Here is a 21625-nt window from a genome sequence, read left to right as displayed (position 1 = left end):
TACAAAAATTGTAATTCAGTAATACTCAATATGACATCCTGCCACAGCTATACCAATATGACTGCATGGTGTGCTATGATTAAATATATATATATATTCTGAACTACCAGGAGGTGGAGACCTATTTAATCATATCATTGAGGACATTATGACTTCCAACATCACTTAAGGACATGCATTTTGTAACTTGAAAAAAAAGGAACATTCCAGAAATTCAGATTTATGGTGGGCATAATTTTCCCATGTGATAAAGGGGAATGTCCTATGTGTCCAGTGAAAGAAAGGTACTAGAAGTAATGAAAGTACATATTTGTTTTATTATAAACAGACCAAGAGACAATGACACAAATAAACAAGATGTAGAGGAGGATGTAGTTCTTCGCATAATTAACACCCCCCAGGTCTTGATACAGTGGTATCTCCCCGTTGGTGGCTTCTGGCTTCCTGCTGAAAGAAATATGACCTTATGTGTTTTGATCATATTGTATGACTACAGTACACGATAGAGGTGAACTTTGAGCTTTGAAAGCCATTTAATCTATTAGAACTAAGGCCTTACAGTAAGTGTATGTTGGTGTTTGTAACTGAAAAAAAAGAAGCCTTGTGAGCAAAATCTTAGCCTAAAATCATTGAACCCTTTCCAGAAGAAATCACAGAATGGCTGATTTTGCCCTTGCAAGCTGATAGTAAATGTGACATTCAGGAAGGAGGAGAGGAATTTATAGAGGAGGAAGTAGCTCTATCAAGACCAATGGGGGAGAAGAGTGTTTTCCCTATTTGAAGTGCTGTGATAATTACGTTATTGGTTGTCTTACTCAGCTTAGTCGAATGCATTATAATGCCTTATAATGCCGCTTTCAAAATAACTCGGAACTCAGAAATCTCAGACTTCCGACTTCAGTGCGTTCAAGACGACTGGGAAAAATATTTTTGAACAGTCATCCAACTCGGAATTCCAAGTCGGGAGCTCGGGCCTCTTTCTAGAGCTCTGACTTCCGGACCTGAAGATTACTGTCGTCATGATTTGACATTGAGTTCCTCAGTTTTCTTGAATGCAACATTAATCCCTCTGAATAAGAGCCCCTCCTAAACTACCAAAATGTAATAAAGGTAAATGATTCCAGAGGTGTGTGAGGGGTGTGGTGGCCCTGGCCAGTAGGGCCTGGTAGGTCTGTCCAAACTGGTGGTTCAAGACAGTGTAGAGCACAGGGTTATTACAGCTGCTGAGTCAGGCGAGGTTGGCACAGAACATGTGGAGCACCTTGGAGGGTGCGGTTCAGCAATGTTTAGCAGACAAAACAGCATACGAAACACTGGAAGATAACTCACCATTGTCCCCTGAAGAGGTGGTGGAGGAGGAGGGGGCAGTGATAGGTGCAGGATCAGCAAAGTAGAGCGCAGGGCTAAGGGCAGGGGGGGCTCCTGTCCCCCTGCTAGGTGAGCTGAATGTGAAGTTAAAGCAGACCCCCAGGTGGAGTGGGAGGACTGGGCTTTCCCAGGGTTCCCCTTCACCTCTCCACCCTTGTATTGGGGTAGTTCCCCCTGGCTGTTCAACTCACAGCTCTGGGAGGTGGCCACCCCGCTCCCGACGCCACTGCCCCTCTCCATCCCTGGTTCTGATGAGGTCGGCTTCCTTCGTGATAAGCGTCGGCTGAGTCAGTAGCTGACCGGTGCCCTTGCTGCCACCCTGACCCGCCTGTAGATGAGCAGGAATAAAAGCACCACGCAGCCCAGGCCGATGAAGAAGTAGAAGAAGAGCAGCACGGTGGTGTAAGGGCGCCCCCTGGTGCGGTGGAAACTGCAGGTGCACACCTGCAGGGAAGAAACACGTAAATGGGCCAAAGCCGGCCAAGGCTGGCCCGGCCCAGGTGGAGGGCAGGAGGAGGGCAAGGCCCCACCTAGCGAACACCCACTCAAAGACTTACCGCCTCGCCACCAGCAGGTAGCGGCTTGCCTTGATCAGATACAGTGTGATGATGGAGACGGAGTTGAAGAGGAAGAGGAGGAGGCCGAAGACGCCGCCCCTCCACCGAAGGTGTAGGTAGGAGTCAACACAGGCAGGGTGCAGTACAGTAGGTCCGCCAGGCCCAGGTTCACGATCAGCGAGTTGAAACGAGTCTGCAGCCGGACAGAATGGTCATCACGTTCCCCACCGTCCCAACTATGGTCACAGCCGAACTCCACAGCACGCCAAAGCAGCGGAAGGCCTCAAACGAGAAGTGGTGGCAAGAGAAGGAGCCATTCCCCATGTCACCTGTGATGTTCTTCAGCATCCTGGGAGGAGAGTGATAAGATCAACTTTATTGTTCCCCAGGGGGAAATTGTATTGGAAAGACAATGATATAAATTATGTAAAAATGCATCACGTCATTTATACATACACAGAGAAAGAATGTAAATTCCAAAATCAGCTGTCAGTCAAATAACAGCAGGTTGTTAGATGAGTCGGGATGTCAGAGAGGGATGCTACAGGTGCAGGTTTCTGGGCTAAACTTCTAGACCATTTCCCCTTTGGCAAAAAAAACTGTCAGCTTGTTGAAATCAGTTGGCGACCCATTATTGTTCTCTGTCATATGTTCCATGATGTCATGTTTTAGAACCAACCTAGACTTTGGCGGCTGTTTTTGTTGTTTCTGCACCTCTGTGTTTCCAGTAAATTAATTTATGTAATTTGACTTTCTGTTCATATCAGATAACAGTCAAAAATACAATTCTTTATTCTTCCTCTTGCCCAATAATGCACGAAGTAGATATGCTGCAGCATGTCTTTCAAACCAATTCAACATGCATTAAGTGCTTGAAGACTACAAGTGTACTGTATGCTACCTCATTGTCGTAAATGTGACCAAAAATATCTTTCTACTGTTGCGAACAGAAGCAATACCTTTGAATGAATGATGTGTAAAAAAAAAACATATCTTATATATTTGTATTCTACAAATAGATCAAATTGAGGGGTCAAATGCCCCCTCAGTTTCAATGGACCCTGGTTGCTGCATTATTTGTACTTTGTGGTTTTCATATAAGCCCTTTTGGGCTTCCAACCTGTTTTTACCAGGGTTTTTTTCATCTAACACTAGGATTGTACAGCAGACTTAATATTCTATTGTGCTGCCTTTGACCAATAACCATACATTTTCATTCCTTGAACTTTTGCAGACTCCATCAGGTTTTCTTCCAGAATGGTCCTGTATTTGGCTCCATCCATCTTCCCATCAATTTTAACCATCTTCCCTGTCCCTGCTGAAGAAAAGCAGGCCCAAACCATGATGCTGCCACCACCATGTTTGACAGTGGGGATGGTGTATTCAGGGTGATGAGCTGTGTTGCTTTTACGCCAAACATAACATTTTGCATTGTTGCCAAAAAGTTCAATTTTGGTTTCATCTGACCAGAGCACCTTCTTCCACATGTTTGGTGTGTCTCCCAGGTGGCTTGTGGCAAACTTTAAACAACACTTTTTATGGATATCTTTAAGAAATGGCTTTCTTCTTGCCACTCTTCCATAAAGGCCAGATTTGTACAATATATGACTGATTGTTGTCCTATGGACAGAGTCTCCCACCTCAGCTGTAGATCTCTGCAGTTCATCCAGAGTGATCATGGGCCTCTTGGCTGCATCTCTGATCAGTCTTCTCCTTGTATGAGCTGAAAGTTTAGAGGGACGGCCAGGTCTTGGTAGATTTGCAGTGGTCTGATACTCCTTCCATTTCAATATTATCGCTTGCACAGTGCTCCTTGGGATGTTTAAAGCTTGGGAAATCTTTTTGTATCCAAATCCGGCTTTAAACTTCTTCACAACAGTATCTCGGACCTGCCTGGTGTGTTCCTTGTTCTTCATGATGCTCTCTGCGCTTTTAACGGACCTCTGAGACTATCACAGTGCAGGTGCATTTATACGGAGATTTGATTACACACAGGTGGATTGTATTTATCATCATTAGTCATTTAGGTCAACATTGGATCATTCAGAGATCCTCACTGAACTTCTGGAGAGAGTTTGCTGCACTGAAAGTAAAGGGGCTGAATAATTTTGCACGCCCAATTTTTTAGTTTTTGATTTGTTAAAAAAGTTTGAAATATCCAATAAATGTCGTTCCACTTCATGATTGTGTCCCACTTGTTGTTGATTCTTCACAAAAAAACACAGTTTTATATCTTTATGTTTGAAGCCTGAAATGTGGCAAAAGGTCGCAAAGTTCAAGGGGGCCGAATACTTTCGCAAGGCACTGTATCTATTTTTGTTCAAATTCATTTGGAGTCAAAGCTCACTCTGCCCTGGTCAGACATAATAACTTAACAATCAGTATACAATAGCATTTCTATGAACATACTGTACAGCATCACCACCCCAGTCATTTTGTAATAATTTATTCATCTACACAACGTTTTTTTTTTTACAATAAGGAAGCTCTTTTGCTCACATCGATAAAACAGTCTACATTTACAGTAATGATTCAATACAGTTCTCCTAAATAACATTTAATATATTTATACACATATCATTTATTTATTGCAATAAACAAGTCGTTAGCAGGAGTGCTGTAAGTATTGCTACAATTTCCCAGTCCTTTACCCTTCTTATACTGTATGAGAAACAGTTTGGTGACTTTACAGTGACACCAGGCTCCAACCCAAGCCTGCTCATTTGTATGGGTTAGGGTGAGGTTAGGTACGGAATACGGACACATGAGGCAGAGCAGGACAACAGTCTCCTCTTAAAGTGAAAATATATAATTAATTGCAATACTCTGGAGCTAATATTGCATATTATACTACTATACATCACATCGCTGCTTTTGATAAGCATATGAGAGAAAAACAGACACGGGTTCATGGTCCTTATTCATTTCCCCTCTGTTAACTGTAACCCCTTTGACATCATTTTTAACTTCAAAATATCTTCCATTAGTGTCTCTCTCTCTCTCACTCACGCCACACTCAGCTGACATAATATTGGAGGTCAGGAAGCATCCCGGGAAGGGAAATCCCACTTCCATTGTGTTCTCAGTGGAAGAGCCTGCCGCCATCAGATATCTCTAAGGCTTCCCCTGTTGTTCACAGTGTAGAAACAATGAATTTAAGACACACATACCACACTGTGTTGGGACTGTGCAGTCATCCTAAAGTTTCCGGTAAAGGTTCAGAAATTAGCAGTCTTGTTAAGTCGCTTCCAGTTTGAATGAAAGTGGTCACCATTGAGGCATAATGCCCTTGATCGGTCTCTATCTATATCCAGAATATACACAGGCACAATCACAGAAAGACACACACAGACACAATAATTAGACAACAGCCATACAAATGAATAAGATAAGGGCAGAAACTGGAGGAATGCTCAAACGAACCAATTGACTCCTTGTAACAGTTCCAAATTGGCCAGTCTCTTAAGAGGGACTCACATACATTCGCATACATTACATACACACAGCACAAACACACATACACACGCACACTCACAAAGTTTTACACTCATAATTTGCTGCTGATACTCTTTTCTTTATTTTACTCTTACTATTATCTATCCTCATGCCTAGTCACTATAGCCTGCCTTCATGTACATACAGTGCATTCGGAAAGTATTCAGACCCCTTGGCTTTTTCCACAGTTTGTTAGGTTACAGGCTTATTCTCAAAACGGATTAAATCGTTTTTTTTCTGCACACAATACCCAATAATGTCAAATCAAAAACAGGCTTTTAACCCCCCCCCCCCCCAGGAAATATCACATTTACAAGTATTCAGACCTTTTATTCAACATCTTTGGCAGCAATTACAGCCTCGAGTCTTGGGTATGTCGCTACAAGCTTGGCACACCTGTATTTGTGGGGTTTCTCCCATTCTTCTCTGCAGATCCTCTCAAGCTCTGTCAGGTTGAATGGGGAGCATTGCTGCACAGCTATTTTCAGGTCTCTCCAGAGATGTTTGATCGGGTTCAATTCCAGGCTCTGGCTGGGCCATTCAAGGACATTCAGAGACTTGTCCCGAAGCCACTCCTGCACTGTCTTGGCTGTGTGCTTAGGGTCATTGTCCTGTTCAAAGGTGAACCTTTGCACTAGTTTGAGGTCCTGGGTGCTCTGGAGCAGGTTTTCATCAAGGATCTCTCTGTACTTTTCTCCATTTGTCGTTCCCTCAATCTTGACTATTCTCCCAGTCCCTGCTGCTGAGAAACATCCTCATGATGCTGCCACCACCATGCTTCACCCTAGGTTTTTTCCAGACGTGACGCTTGGTATTCAGGCCAAAAAGTTGGATTCATCAGACCAGAGAATCTTGTTTCTCATGGTCTGAGAGTCCTTTAGGTTCCTTTTGGCAAACTCCAAGCAGGCTGTCATGTGCCTTTTACTGAGGAGTGGCTTCCATTTGATGACTCTACCATGAAGACCTGATTGGTGGAGTGCGGCAGGGATGGTTGTCCTTCAGGAAGGTTCTCCCATCTCCATAGAGGAACTCTGGATCTCTGTCAGAGTGACCATCGGGATCTTGGTTACCTCCTTGACCAAGGACCTTTTCCGCCAGATTGCTCAGTTTGGCCTGGCGGCCAGTTCTTTTTAAAATCTTTTTAAAATATATATATATTTTTTGCTTTTACCCCTTTTTTTCTCCCCAATTTCATGGTATCCAATTGGTAGTTACAGTCTTGTGTCATCTCTGCAACTCCCGTACGGATACGGGAGAGGCGAAGGTCGAGAGCCATGCGTCCTCCGAAACACGACCCAACCAAGCCGCACTGCCTCTTGACACAATGCCCGCTTAACCTGGAAGCCAGCCACACCAATGTGTCGGAGGAAACACCTTACACATGGCGACCGTGCCAGCGTGCATGCGCCTGGGGCGGCCAGCTCTAGGAAGAGTCTTGGTGGTTCCAAACTTTTTCCATTTAAGAATGATGGAAGCCACTGTGTTGTTGGAGACCTTCAATGCTGCGTAAATGTTTTGTTACCCTTCCCCAGATAGGAGTCTTGACATAATCCTGTCTCGGTGCTCTACGGACAATTCCTTCGACCTCGTGGCTTGATTTTTGCTCTGACATGCACTGTCAACTGTAGGACCTTATATAGACAGGTGTGTGCCTTGCCAAATCATATCCAATCAATTGCATTTACCACAGCTGGACTCAAATCACCTTGTAGAAACATCTCAAGGATGATCAATGGAAACAAGATGCACCTGAGCTCAATTCCGAGCCTCATAGCATAGGATCTGAATGCGTATGTACAGGTGGAGTCAGGAAGTTTTTTGAAACCACTCCACAAATTTCTTGTAAACAAATTATAATTTATAGGACATCTACTTTGTGCATGACATAAGTAATTTTTCCAACAATTGTTTACAGACAGATTATTTCACTTATCATTCACTGTATCATAAATCCAGTGGGTCAGAAGTACAGTACATACAGTCGTGACCAAAATCTTTGAGAATGACACAAATATTAATTTTCACAAAGTCTGCTGCCTCAGCTTGTATGATGGCAATTTGCATATACTCCAGAATGTTAGGAATAGTGATCAGATGAATTGCAAAGTCCCTCTTTGCCATGCAAATGAACTGAATCCCCCAAAAACATTTCCACTGCATTTCAGCCCTGCCACAAAAGGACCAGCTGACAACATGTCAGTGATTATCTCGTTAACACAGGTGTGAGTGTTGACGAGGACGAGGCTGGAGATCACTCTGTCATGCTGATTGAGTTCGAATAACAGACTGGAAGCTTCAAAAGGAGGGTGGTGCTATGAATCATTGTTCTTCCTCTGTCAACCATGGTTACCTGCAAGGAAACACGTGCCGTCATCATTGCTTTGCACAAGAAGGGCTTCACAGGCAAGGATATTGCTGCCAGTAAGATTGCACCTAAATCAACCATTTATTGGATCATCAAGAACTTCAAGGAGAGCGATTCAATTGTTGTGAAGAAGGCTTCAGGGTGCCCAAGAAAGTCCACCAAGCGCCAGGACCGTCTCCTAAAGTTGATTCAGCTGTGGGATCGGGGCACCACCTGTACAGAGCTTGCTCAGGAATGGCAGCAAGCAGGTGTGAGTGCATCTGCACGCACAGTGAGGCAAAGAATTTTGGAGGATGGCCTGGTGTCAAGAAGGGCAACAAAAAAGCCACTTCTCTCCAGGAAAAACATCAGGGACAGACTGATATTCTGCAAAAGGTGCAGGGTTTGGACTGCTGAGGACTGGGCTAAAGTAATTTTCTCTGATGAATCCCCTTTCCGATTGTTTGGGGCATCCGGAAAAAAGCTTGTCTGGAGAAGACAAGGTGAGCGCTACCATCAGTCCTGTGTCATGCCAACAGTAAAGCATCCTGAGACCATTCATGTGTGGGATTGCTTCTCAGCCAAGGGAGTGGGCTCACTCACAATTTTGCCTAAGAACACAGTCATGAATAAAGAATGGTACCAACACATCCTCCGAGAGCAACTTCTCCCAACCATCCAGTAACAGTTTGGTGATGAACAATGCCTTTTCCAGCATGATGGAGCACCTTGCCATAAGGCAAAAGTGATAACTAAGTGGCTCGTGGAACAAAACATTGATATTTTGGGTCCATGGCCAGGAAACTCCCCAGACCTTAATCCCATTGAGAACTTGTGGTCAATCTTCAAGAGGCGGGTGGACAAACAAAAACCCACCAATTCTGACAAACTCAAAGCATTGATTATGCAAGAATGGGCTGCCATCAGCCAGGATATGGCCTAGAAGTTAATTGACAGCATGCCAGTGCTGATTGCAGAGGTCTTGAAAAAGAAGGGTCAACACTGAAAATATTGACTATTTGCATCAACTTCATGTAATTGTCAATAAAAGCCTTTGACACTAACCACTAGGCAGGGTAGCCTAGTGGTTAGAGCATTGGACTAGTAACCCAAAGGTTGTGCAAGTTCAAATCCCCGAGCTGACAAGGTACAAAATCTGTCATTCTGCCCCTGAATAGGCAGTTAACCCACTGTTCCTAGGCTGTCATTGAAAATAAGAATTTGTTCTTAACTGACTTGCCTAGTAAAATAAAGGTATAAAATGCTTGTAATTATACTTCAGTATTCCATAGTAACATCTGACAAAAATATCTAAAGACACTGAAGCAGCAAGCTTTGTGGTAATGAATGTTTGTGTCATTCTCAAAACTTTTGGCCACACCTGTAAACTAAGTTGACTGTGCCTTTAAACAACTTGAAAAATTAGTCCTATATCGACATAACCTGAAAGGCCGCTCAGCAAGGAAGAAGCCACTGCTTCAAAACCGCCATTAAAAAAAACAGACTACGGTTTGCAGCTGCACAAGGGGACAAAGATCGTACTCTTTGGAGAAATGTCCTCTGGTCTGATGAAACCAAAATAGAACGATTTGGCCATAATGACCATTGTTATGTTTGGAGGAAAAAGGGGGAGCTTGCAAGCCGAAGAACACCATCCCAACCGTGAATTACGGGGGTGGCAGCATTATGTTGTGGGGGTGCTTTGCTGCAGGAGGGACTGGTGCACTTCACAAAATAGATGGCATCATGAGGCAGTAAAATTATGTGGATATATTGAAGCAACATTTCAACATTTCAAGGTCACAAATTAGTCTTCCAAATGGACAATGACCCCAAGCATACATCCAAAGTTTTGGCAAAATGGCTTAAGGACAACAAAACCATGGTATTGGAGTGGCCATCACAAAGCCCTGACCTCATCCTATGAAACATTTGTGGGCAGAACTGAAAAAGTGTGTGCGAGCAAGGAGGCCTACAAACTTGTCTTAGTTACACCAACTCTGTCAGGAGGAATGGGCCAGAATTCAGCCAACTTATTGTGGGAAGCTTGTGGAAGGCTACCTGAAAAAATTGACCCAAGTTAAACAATTTAGAGGCAGTGCTACCAAATACTAATTGAGTGTATGTAAACTTCTGACCCACTGAGGATGTGATGAAAGAAAGAAAAGTTGAAATAAATCATTCTCTCTACTATTATTCTGACATTTCACATTCTTAAAATAAAGTAGTGATCCTAACTGACCTAAGGCGGGGAATATTTACTAGGATTAAATTTCAGAAATTGTTTAAATGTATTTGGCTAAGGTGTATGTAAACTTCTGACTTCAACTGTAAATAAGGCATTTCAGTTTTTTATTTGTAATACAATTGAAATTTCTAAAAAAAAACATTTTTTGCTTTGTCATTAATGGAGTATTTTATGTAAATTGATGAGGATTTTTTTTATTTGATCAATTTTAGAATAAGGCTGTAACGTAACAACATGTGGAATAAGTGATGGGGTCTGAATGCTTTCTGAATATACTGTATCTACCTCAAATAGCTCGTACCTCTGCATATTGATCTGGTACTTACTGTATTAATTATTGTGAATTTTTCTTCTTCTTTTGTTACTATTTTATTTTGAAACTCTGCATTGTTGGGAAGGGCTCGTACGCAAGCACTTCACGGTAAAGTCTACACAAGTTGTATTCGGCGCATGTGACAAATAAAATTGGATGTGATTTGATTCAGGCACATAACAATGTCCCACTTTCCCTTTCCCTCTGTCTTCTTACAGACAATAAGACTGAAAGTGGAGGTCTGCTAGGAAAACAACAGTTAAATGGTTTAAGTCCATTTTAACTTAATTCATTATTCAAATTTCTTATTGTGATTTCTTAAAAACATTTCCCTCAATCTTGATGCATTCACTACACATTTCTCCATTGAATCACAGTGGGGTTTAGAAGCCTTCTTTCTTTCTCTCTCTCTCTCTCTCTCTCTCTCTCTCTCTCTCTCTCTCTCTCTCTCTCTCTCTCACCTGATCTGACAACAGAGGATATATAGACTAACATCTATCATCCACAACACTAGAACATATATCTAGTACCTGGAAACATACAGTACCTTGTGCCTTGATCTGCAGAGCAGGCACCTAATCTAGAACCTGGAACTACAGAGTGGGGTAGGTAGGTACTGCACTTTGATTATTGAACACCCCAACAGGGGTTTGGTTATTGAACACCCCAACAGGGGTTTGCAGTAATGCACTATTGGTTCTACTGTACTATGAATTATGAAACATTACTAAGAGCAGAGGCAGCTACTGTGTCTAACCTAGTGTGCTTTTTATTTATATTATGGACTGATATAGCAGGTGGCTTTGGGTGGGTGAGCACTGAACCAAAACTACAGAGATGTGCTGGAAACAGGAAACAAGAACAGAGCTCAGTTTACTGAGTCAGCCATAGTTTGTATAGTTTGACCTATACATTTTTTTTGCTATACGTATCTCAGAGTCAACTAAATGTGGGAGGAGGATTGAAGGAGGGAGAGCATGTACAGAAAGTCCATCTGAGTCTGTCATGCATCCTTCCTCTTTAAAACGACTGCAAGCCGTCAATCCTTTGCTTTGGAAGTTGTCGAATGAAGAAAGGTGGAGGGGGACAGGCATAGTCTTTCCTCCGTCAAATGTTTCAGTTTTAACATCTGTTGATTATCTATCAATGGTTTTCCCTGTTTACTTCACAGTGTGCTTCTTCCTGATTGGCCCCCGTCCCACCACCGTCAATAAGGGGAGAAGAGGATTGGCCCATGGGTGGTGCGCATCGGCCCAGGGGCGGGCCGTAGGAGGCTGAGGTGCGTGCCCTGTAGTGTGCTCTGTAGGAGGTGGTGGTGGGGGTGGTAGTTCTGAGGGTGAGAAATAGGACGAGGGGCACGCAGCTGAGCCAGCTGATTTGAGGAGGCAGCGGCTGCCATCGCCGCAGCAACAGCCAGGGGGTTGGGAAACAGTCCATGGCCCAGAGTTTTTGGAAGGTCCTTAGAGAAGGTCAAAGAAGACTGTGAGATCCAGAGAGAGCAACAGTGTAAAGGTCAGAATGAGAAATGAGAAAGAAGAGGCAGAGAAAGGGTATGCTGTCTATTTGGCAATGCAGAGCTAAATTACTTAATTATGAATGAATGATTAAAGGCATTGAAAGTATTGCTATAGCCTACAAAAATAATTGGATCATTACCACAAAGTCTGTGCGCTTCTTGTGCCGGCTGAGGAGGGGATTTGGCTTCCCAGCGACTCCATCCCGATGCCTTCGACTGGATATATGCTGGAGAACAAGAGAAGATGAAAAGTATAGGTGTAAAGTTGCCTCTAGATGCTGAACTGTAGTCAGTTTAGCATTTTCTCCACTAATTGTTAAGGTTTGGATTTGGGGAGGGGCAGCTGATCCTAGATCTGTACCTAGGGGAAACTTCACTCTGGAGCAGTGGTCATGGTGGTCACTCACTCACCTGTTTGAGCTGCAGCTCAGAATTCACCCTCACATTGCAGATCTCACAGTGGAAGGTGCGTTCCTGAGTGTTGGGGTCCGAGGGCAGCCCCCCTGCCTGCTCGGGGCTGGGGTTAGGGCCCAGCCGAGGGTACGCCTTGATGGGGCCCAGCCCACTCCTTGCCTCCAGGATGGTTTTGTGTTTGGTACCTGTCACCCATGGAGAGAGTAGTCTAATTCAGGCTCACATTCCATGATGTTCTTGTTAATATCAAAACGTTGATATTTTATGTATTTTTTTGTACTATTAAGAAATTAGGGGACTGAATGATTGTAATATGGAATAAGCTACCCTGACCTTTGAACTATTTAGGCCAAAAATGAGATTTCACACCTGCCGACAAAGGACAGGAGCGTTCAGCCGCACAAGGTCACCCAGCAGCCAGGTGAGAATTTAGTTATTTTTTGTGTGTTCTTTTTAAGGTCGCATATTTGTATTTGTATGTTCCCTAAACCATAATTTGTTTGTGGCTATCTTTGTAATTAACCTAGTCCCCAGGTTATTTGGGGTGAACAAGATCACATTGTAATTGGCCATAATAAGGCCGAAGTATATTGAGTCAGAAAGTGTGGTGACATTGACTCACCACTAGAGAGCTGTAGTGACACAGCCAAAAATGTTCAGGATTATTCAGTAGTTTTGGTAGCCAATATCCTCCTCTATTCTATCTGGTCATGGAGCACAAAACCATTCCCCCCATTCCTATTGTTCACTGTCATTTCACATTCAGTCCCTGTTCACCCCCTTTTGTCTCTTTAAAAAAATGAACATCTCTTCTTTCTCAGTCCAGTTAAATACTTCTTCTCACCCAATTCTACTCTCCTTTTCTCTCTTCATCCTCCCCCCTGCTATACTGTTTCTTTCCTGATGTACACGACAAGACCAAAAGTATGTGGACACCTGCTCGTCGAACATCTCATTCCAAAATCATGGGCATTAATATGGAGTTGGTCCCCCCTTTGCTACCATAACAGCCTTCACTCTTCTGGGAAGGCTTTCCACTAGATGTTGGAAGATTGCGTAGGACTTAAATCCATTCAGACACAAGAGCATTAGTGCGGTCGGGCACTGATGTTGGGCGATTAGGCCTGGCTCGTAGTCAGCGTTCCAATTCATCCCAAAGGTGTTCAATGGGGTTGAGATCAGGGCTCTATGCAGGCTAGTCAAGTTCTACCACACCAATCTCGACAAACCATTTCTGTATGGACCTCACTTTGTGCACAGAGGCATTGTCATGCTGAAACAGGAAAGGGCCTTCCTCAAACTGTTTCCCCAAAGTTGGAAGCACAGATTCGTCTAGAATGTCATGTCATTGTATGATGTAGCATTAAGATTTCCCTTCACTCAAACTAAGGGGCCTAGCCCGAAACATAAAAAACAGCCCTAGACCATTATTTCTCCTCCGCCAAACTTTGCAGTTGGCACTATGCATTGGGGCAGGTAGCGTTCTCCTGGCATCCGTCAAACCCAGATTTGTCCGTCGGATTGCCAGATGGAGAAGTGTGATTCATCACTCCAGAGAACACGTTTCCAATGCTCCAGAGTCCAGTTATGGCGAGCTTAATACCACTCCAGCCGACACTTGGCATTGCGCATGGTGATCTTAGGCTTGTGTGTGGCTGCTCGGCCAAGGAAACCCATTTCATGAAGCTCCCGACATACAGTTATTGTGCTGACGTTGTTTCCAGAGGCCGTTTGGAAGCTGATAATGAGTGTTTACAACCGAGGACAGGTGATTTTTTACTCGTTACACAGTTCAATGCTCGGCTGTCCCATTCTATGAGCTTGTCTGGTCTACCACTTTACGGCTGAGCCGTTGTTGCTCCTAGTCTTTTCCACTTCACAATAACAGCACTTACAGTTGTACGGGGCAGCTCTAGCAGGGCAGAAATTTTATGAACTGACTTGTTGGAAAGGTGGCATCCTAATGATGGTGCCACATTGAAAGTCACTGAGCACTTCAGTACAAGTCATTCTACTGCCAACGTTAGTCTGACTGCATGCTCGATGTTATACACCTGTCAGCAACGGGTACGGCTGAAATAGCTGAATCCACTAATTTGAAAGGGTGTCCACATACTTCTGTATATATAGAGTATACGCCCATCACCAGAACATGGTTATATTTCAAAAACAAGTTTTGATGTCTCACTTTGGGATATGCCTGGGCCTGTCAACAGGCTCAAATGAACCAATCACACACCATCTGTTGGAGACAGACAGTCAAGTGGTGAATGAGATGAGCCCCTCTCCTCCATAAAGGGAGCCACCGCCCGCCAACTGGTCATTCTCACCACTCTTCCTTGCGGAAGTGATTGAAGTCACAATAAGCTCTCTTCAGCTTGACTAAATTCCTGGTTTCCTACTTAATGTTCTCAGAACGTGAGGTTTACACTGCCAAACGTAGAACTTCAGCTCCTGTTGATAGTTGAGTACCGACCGAAAGGTTTTCGTTTCGAGTAGAATTCCACCTAGCTAGCTCCACATGGCTAGTTATCGAGGCTCGGTTAGCCCTCGTCGCAAGGCTTCGGCTGCCTAAGTTAGCACACACTAACCTTTTAGCTAAATTGGCTAACTAGTTGCAAAGCTAGCTAACCACACAAAGGGCTTGTTCCCGCCACAAGGCTTAAGCTAACCTGGCTACCTAGCTGCAAAGCAAGCTAACCACCCTAACAAAGGCCTAGCTCTCGTCCCAACGCTTAAGCTAACCTGGCTAGCTTGCTAAAAGGGCTGCCAACCACACCAGCATTACAACCTGCAACACAGTACTATTGCTATCACTTTTCTCTCATCTAGTTCAAACCTACACTTACTTGTTGGTATTAACTAGAAACACCTACCCAAAGTCTTAACTGCCACACGGGGCTAGCTACAGCTTGCCTTAGCAGGTGTAGCTGCTAGCTAGCTAACACACCACTATCCTCACGGCTGTAGTGTTCCCACACATCCCAGCTAGCTTTAGTCTCTACTAGCTAGCTAACGCCTAACTAAAGGCCAGAGCTTACACGTTGTTTTTACAACAAGCGGCTCAACCCCCACTACTGACCCCAGCTTGGGCGAGGTTATGGATAGCCTCGATTGCCTCCCCTCACTGTCTGACTGGAGCTGATGAATTCCTTTTGGAGTATGGCCTCCCCAACGTTTGCAAGCGAGCTGTGGCCACACTTGATATAGACGGGCAAGCTCCTTTGTGGGGCTTATATGATGGGAAAAGACTCCCATCCAGCATATCCCCCTCTAAGCAGCTCATTCCCGCAGTCACAAATGGCCTCAGAGAGATAATGGGATAAGCCCCTTACCAGCAATATCCTGGCTAGGGGCTTCCCGAGCAATGACAATCTGGAAGAATCGGGGTTTTGCAACCTTCTCATGGTGGATCCGTCACTGGCTGACCATCTCCACCCCACACGAGGCGCTGCTAGCAGTACGGGCACTTCCCTCCCTGGACTGAACGTTTTTCTGCCTCCATTTTCCATAGGAAGTACAAAGCCTCGGCCTTATCAATCACAGCACTTAACATGACCACTTTATTGTTGGCTTACCAGGCAAAGTTACTGGAGGATTGGAGAAAGCGACTGAATTCGGGGACCCTGAATCAGGACGGTTGGGATGAGATACAGTACTATGCATGATTATGGATCTAAACCTACGGGCCTCACGTGATGACATCCAAGGCTGTGGTCGCGCCAGGAGCCTAGTGGTGGTGGGAGAAAGGGCACTTGACTTGTCCAGCTTAACAGGCAAAGAAAAAGCTGACCTCCTGTATGCCCCTGTGACACGCAAGGAGTTGTTCACCCCCACAGTTGCCTCCATGCGGCAGAAGTGTGACATGCGAAAGAAAAGAAGGTGAAGCCAACTTCTGTCTGCCCTGCAAACCTGGGCCCCTGTGCATGTTTGATGTGACATTGATGGAATATTCTCCCAACCCTAAGAAAACTGGAAATAGGAATGTTCTTGAAACATTCCCATGAAACAGGTCTATAACATTAATATTGTATAATCTGAGAACCTTTTAACTATATTCTAGATAAGTTCTGCTTGTCGTTGTTCACCAAAACATGCTAAAACATGCTAAAATGTTCAGAATGCTAGAATGGTCTAACTAACAGAGAACTGGACACTCAAACACTAAGGGAAAATTACATTTGTACATACGCTCTTATCCAGAGTGACTTACAGTAGTGAGTGCATACATTTCATACTGATCCCCCTTGGGAATCAAACCCACAACCCTGGCATTGCAAGCACCGTGCTCTACCAAGTGGACTTTACGGGTAACATTATAAAAATGTTTTCTCTCCCTAGAATTGTTAGCTGGGCTCACACTTCTACAAATGTGGAATCTCCCCAGTGTGTTTACATAACAGGGAAAGCCCAAATGACTACATGTGTAACTAGTTATTTGACTCTGTATACATAAAGTTTTATGAACTGTTCATCCTTAAACATAACAGCCATATTCTGGTAAGCTGGCAGTTTTATGAGGCAATTTCAGAGATCAGGGTGTTTAGAAGACACATAAAATGTTGTGTTTGTAAACGCTCAAGTATCACTTTGTGTGGCTAAATTTGAGCATGCTGAAAATATAGAATTTCCTACAGGAATACTGTCGGGATAATCTGTTTCACAATAGGAAACAGTTTTCCCTCCGAGATGGCAATATCTATCTAGGCCAGAACTCTCAATGACAACAATATTACACATTGCGTTATCAGTTCTCTTGATGGAATGAGCCTTACCTTTATTGTGCGCCTCTAGCTGAGAGAGGGAGTTGACGGCCACTTTGCACAGTGAGCAGTAGAGCATCTTCTTGGCTTTGTCCTCCTCAGACTCCCCTGAAGAGGGGCTGGGGGCTGGGGACGCGGTGTCAGGGGGGCCCACCATGGGGGTGTCCACCTGGGGGGGACCAAGGGCCGGGGAGGGGGTGGAGGTGGTAGACATGGGCGTACTCAGAGGGGGCAGGAGTGGGCACACAGGGAACTGCATGGGGGTGTCTGGGGTGTCTGGCACAGACATGGGGCTGGGTGTCATGGGTGAGCTGTTTGAATGTGGGTGGGAATCACCTGTGAACAGAACAGATAGTAATAGTAAATGGAACGTTTTCAACCATATTATGTAGATCACACCAGATAATAATATGACGAGGACGATAATGGTGGTCCTGCTCCTGCAGCACCAGTATAGTAGTTTGTCTGACCCTACTGGGTCAGAACTCTGCCCCAGGGGGCCACACATCTGTCTCCCCCATCTGAGTGAGTCAGGGTAGGGGGAGACACATGGGTCATGTCAGGTTATTCAGGTTGGAGAGAGTGAAAAGAAGGTCAGTAGTACAGCACAGTACTTTTAATGTTACTCTAGGTTAACCACTGTGTGTAGCACAGGGTAATCTGGCCTGCTATTTGAAGGAATGATGCCTGGGAACCTGATCCTTGTCATTTATGACAGAAGCGTCTCTTAGCATCCACCTGTAACACTCTATTCTGTTTCACGCCAGACTTCTGACTAAACAGCTGTCCCTGACTGAAACATCTGTGTGTGTGTTTCGGTTATGTCTCTGTGTGGGTTAACACACAGACAGACAACAGACAGACAGACAGACAGACAGACAGACAGACAGACAGACAGAACAGACAGACAGACAGACAGACAGACAGACAGACAGACAGACAGACAGACAGACAGACAGACAGACAGACAGACAGACAGGACAGACAGACAGAACAGACGACAGACAGGACAGACAGACAGACAGACAGACAGACAGACAGACAGCAGCAGACAGACCAGGACAGACAGACAGAAGACAGACAGACAGACAGACAGACAGACAGACAGACAGACAGACAGACAGACAGACAGACAGACAGACAGACAGACAGACAGACAGGACCAGACAGACAGACAGACAGACAGACAGACAGACAGACAGACAGACAGACAGACAGACAGACAGACAGACAGACAGACAGACAGACAGACAGACAGACAGACAGACAGACAGACAGACAGACAGACAGACAGACAGACAGACAGACAGACAGACAGACAGACAGACAGACAGACAGACAGACAGACAGACAGACAGACAGACAGACAGACAGACAGACAGACAGACAGACAGACAGACAGACAGACAGACAGCAGACAGACAGACAGACAGACAGACAGACAGACAGACAGACAGACAGACAGACAGACAGACAGACAGACAGACAGACAGACAGACAGACAGACAGACAGACAGACAGACAGACAGACAGACAGACAGACAGACAGACAGACAGACAGACAGACAGACAGACAGACAGACAGACAGACAGACAGACAGACAGACAGACAGACAGACAGACAGACAGACAGACAGACAGACAGACAGACAGACAGACAGACAGACAGACAGACAGACAGACAGACAGACAGACAGACAGACAGACAGACAGACAGACAGACAGACAGACAGACAGACAGACAGACAGACAGACAGACAGACAGACAGACAGACAGACAGACAGACAGACAGACAGACAGACAGACAGACAGACAGACAGACAGACAGACAGACAGACAGACAGACAGACAGACAGACAGACAGACAGACAGACAGACAGACAGACAGACAGCAGACAGACAGACAGACAGACAGACAGACAGACAGACAGACGACAGACAGACAGACAGACAGACAGACAGACAGACAGACAGACAGACAGACAGACAGACAGACAGACAGACAGACAGACAGACAGACAGACAGACAGACAGACAGACAGACAGACAGACAGACAGACAGACAGACACATATACACATATACACATATACACATATACACATGCACACACAAACATACAAACGCACACACATGCACACATGTCCATGCGTGTGCGATATAGAGCACACGCACCCTGTTTGCTGGTGTCAGGGTCTGGGCTGGATGGTGAGGGGCCTGGTGGAGTGGGGGAAGCAGTGGGGGGAGCGGCCGGCTTGTCACCCTCCTTGGGGCGAGTCTTGGAGGTCTCGATGCCCTTTACCCTCCGAGCGTGCCGGTTCCCCTTATAGTGGGCCTCTGCCTGGCTCTGAGAATAGAACAAGGGGGAGGAGATGGCATGATATTTCACATCATAATCCACATACAGTAGGTACTAATGTTCATACACTTCATAGCAAATTCATATACTGTATCTGAGAAGCTTGAACTTGCCTCTCTGATACTGAGGCCAAATACCTGAGCAAAATGCTAATCTGATATCTGTGTATATTGGGGAAAAAATGATACCCAATCTGTAACAGGTGACATAATTCGCTCACCCCAATAGCAGCCTTAGCATGGCTATGGGACACCACTCACACCCTTGCTGTCATTTTCACACTGTGGTTGTGTCCTAAGCCCTATTTTACTGTTTAGTACAATATCTGTCATCCACGGGCTTATTTATTGAGACCCAGTGATGTCAGTGGAGTGAACTCTAGCCACAGTGTTGACTGGACATCTCTCAATAGATGGCTTTAGGCTGTCACATAAGCCCTGTGCTGTCCCTGCTCCGTACCTTCCTGTCCCTACTCTGTACCTTCCTGTCCCTGTGGCTGGCTGGCTGCCTGGCTAGAGCACTCTTCAGCAGTTCAGCAGATCAATTATGCCTTTATCTGCCATTCCTTTATCACTGATATCCCCAATGTCTGCTCTGCCTGTCGCTGTCATTAGAGCTGAAGTTTTTATAACTGTCCTCCCTCAAAACAAAATAGCACAGCACACAGCAGCTGAGCAGCACACACTCTCTGTAGTTTGTCGTCAATGTGAGAACTATTTCAATGTTCTATAAAACAAATGTACAATCAACATGTTGGATTAGAATGTTATGAAGGGGCAATCTACAGTTGCTCATTTTTTGAGTTGTAAATTAAGCATATGTAACCATTGATTCTAGAATAATGTAACTTGTAAATGCCTCAAGCTTAGTTCAACTGTCAAAACCCATCAGAACCCAAAATATACAGTGCCTTCGAAAAGTATTCAGACCCCTTGACTTTTTCCACATTACAGCCTTATTCTAATATATATATATTTTTTTTAAATGTCCCTCATCAATCTACACACAATACCCCATAATGACAAAGCAAAAACAGGTTTGGAAAATTCTGCCAATTTACTAAATGTAGTATGGAAATACTACATTTACATGAGTATTTCGACCCTTTACTCAGTACTTTGTTGAAGCAGCTTTGGCAGCGATTATAGGATTGACTCTTCTTGGGTATGATGCTACAAGCTTGGCACAACTGTATTTGGGAAGTTTCTAACCATTCTTCTCTGCAGATCCTCTCAAGCTCTGGCAGGTTGGATGGGGAGTGTTGCTGAACAGCTATTTTTAGGTTTCTCCAGAGATATTCGATCAGGTTCAAGTCCGAGCTCTGCCTGGGTCATTCAAGGACATTCAGAGACTTGTCCCAAAGCCACTCCTATGTTGTCTTGGCTGTGTGCTTAGGGTTGTTGTGCTGTTGGAAGGTGAACCTTCGCCCAAATCTGAGGTCCTGGGTGCTCTGGAGGAGGTTTTCCACAAGGATCTCCCTTTGTACTTCGCTCCGTTCATCTTTGCCTCGATCCTGACTAGTCTCCCAGTCCCTGCCTCTGATAAACATCCCAAAGCATGATGCAGCCACCACCATGCTTCACCGTAGGATGGTGCCAGGTTTCCTCCAGACTTGAAGCTTGGCATTCATGCAAAATACTTCAATCTTAGTTTCATCAGACCAGAGAATCTTGTTTCTCATGGTTTGAGAGTCTTTAGATGCCTTTTGGCAAACTCCAAGCGGGCTCTCATATGCCTTCTACTGAGGAGTGGCTTCCATCTGGAAACTCTACCACAAAGGCCTGAATGGTGGAGTGCGGCAGGGATGGTTGTCCATCTGGGAATGTTCTCCCATCTCCACAGAGGAACTCTGGAGCTCTGTCAGAGTGACCATCGGGTTCTTGGTCACGTCCCTGACCAAGGCCATTCTCTGTTTGGCAGAGCGGCTAGCTCTAGGAAGAGTCTTGGTGGTTCCAAACTTCTTTCATTTAAGAATGATGGAGGCCACTGTGTTCTCGGCGACCTTCCCCAGATCTGTGCCTTGACAAAATCCTGTCTCGGAGCTCTACGGACAATTCCACAGTCAATTGTGGGCCTTACATAGACAGGTGTGTGCCTTTCCAAATCATGTCCAATCAAGGGGTGCAGTCATGGGTGGGCCTGGGAAGGCATAGGCCCACCCACTTTGGAGCCAGGCACACCCACTGGGGAACCAGGCCCAGCCAATCAGAATGAGTTTTTCCCCACAGAAGGGCTTTATTACAGACAG

General features: G+C 44.9%; 1 protein-coding gene and 1 pseudogene across 2 annotated transcripts in view; both read right to left on the bottom strand.

Moving 5' to 3' along the window:
* Nucleotides 1-297: 297 nt before the first annotated feature.
* Nucleotides 298-3229, bottom strand: LOC109895784 (G-protein coupled receptor 84-like; annotated as a pseudogene).
* Nucleotides 3230-10237: 7008 nt separating this feature from the next.
* The window catches only part of LOC109895790 (zinc finger protein 385A), a 77132-nt gene continuing 65744 nt past the window's right edge, over nt 10238-21625 (bottom strand). The window contains exons 4-8 of one of the 2 annotated variants that reach the window (XM_020489781.2): nt 19194-19365; nt 17031-17354; nt 12253-12440; nt 11982-12068; nt 10238-11805 (exon numbers count right to left, since the gene is read on the bottom strand). In XM_020489781.2, the coding sequence (XP_020345370.1) occupies nt 11533-11805; nt 11982-12068; nt 12253-12440; nt 17031-17354; nt 19194-19365 (1044 nt within the window). In that variant the 3' untranslated portion in view covers nt 10238-11532. The remainder of the gene's footprint in view (nt 11806-11981; nt 12069-12252; nt 12441-17030; nt 17355-19193; nt 19366-21625) is intronic. The other variant, XM_020489789.2, reaches the window with a different exon arrangement.

Source organism: Oncorhynchus kisutch, linkage group LG1, assembly GCF_002021735.2.
Source record: "Oncorhynchus kisutch isolate 150728-3 linkage group LG1, Okis_V2, whole genome shotgun sequence".
In the NCBI taxonomy this organism is placed as follows: Eukaryota; Metazoa; Chordata; class Actinopteri; order Salmoniformes; family Salmonidae; genus Oncorhynchus; species Oncorhynchus kisutch.
Note: the sequence above shows the minus strand (reverse complement) of the source record. Positions and strands in the feature narration are given on the sequence as shown.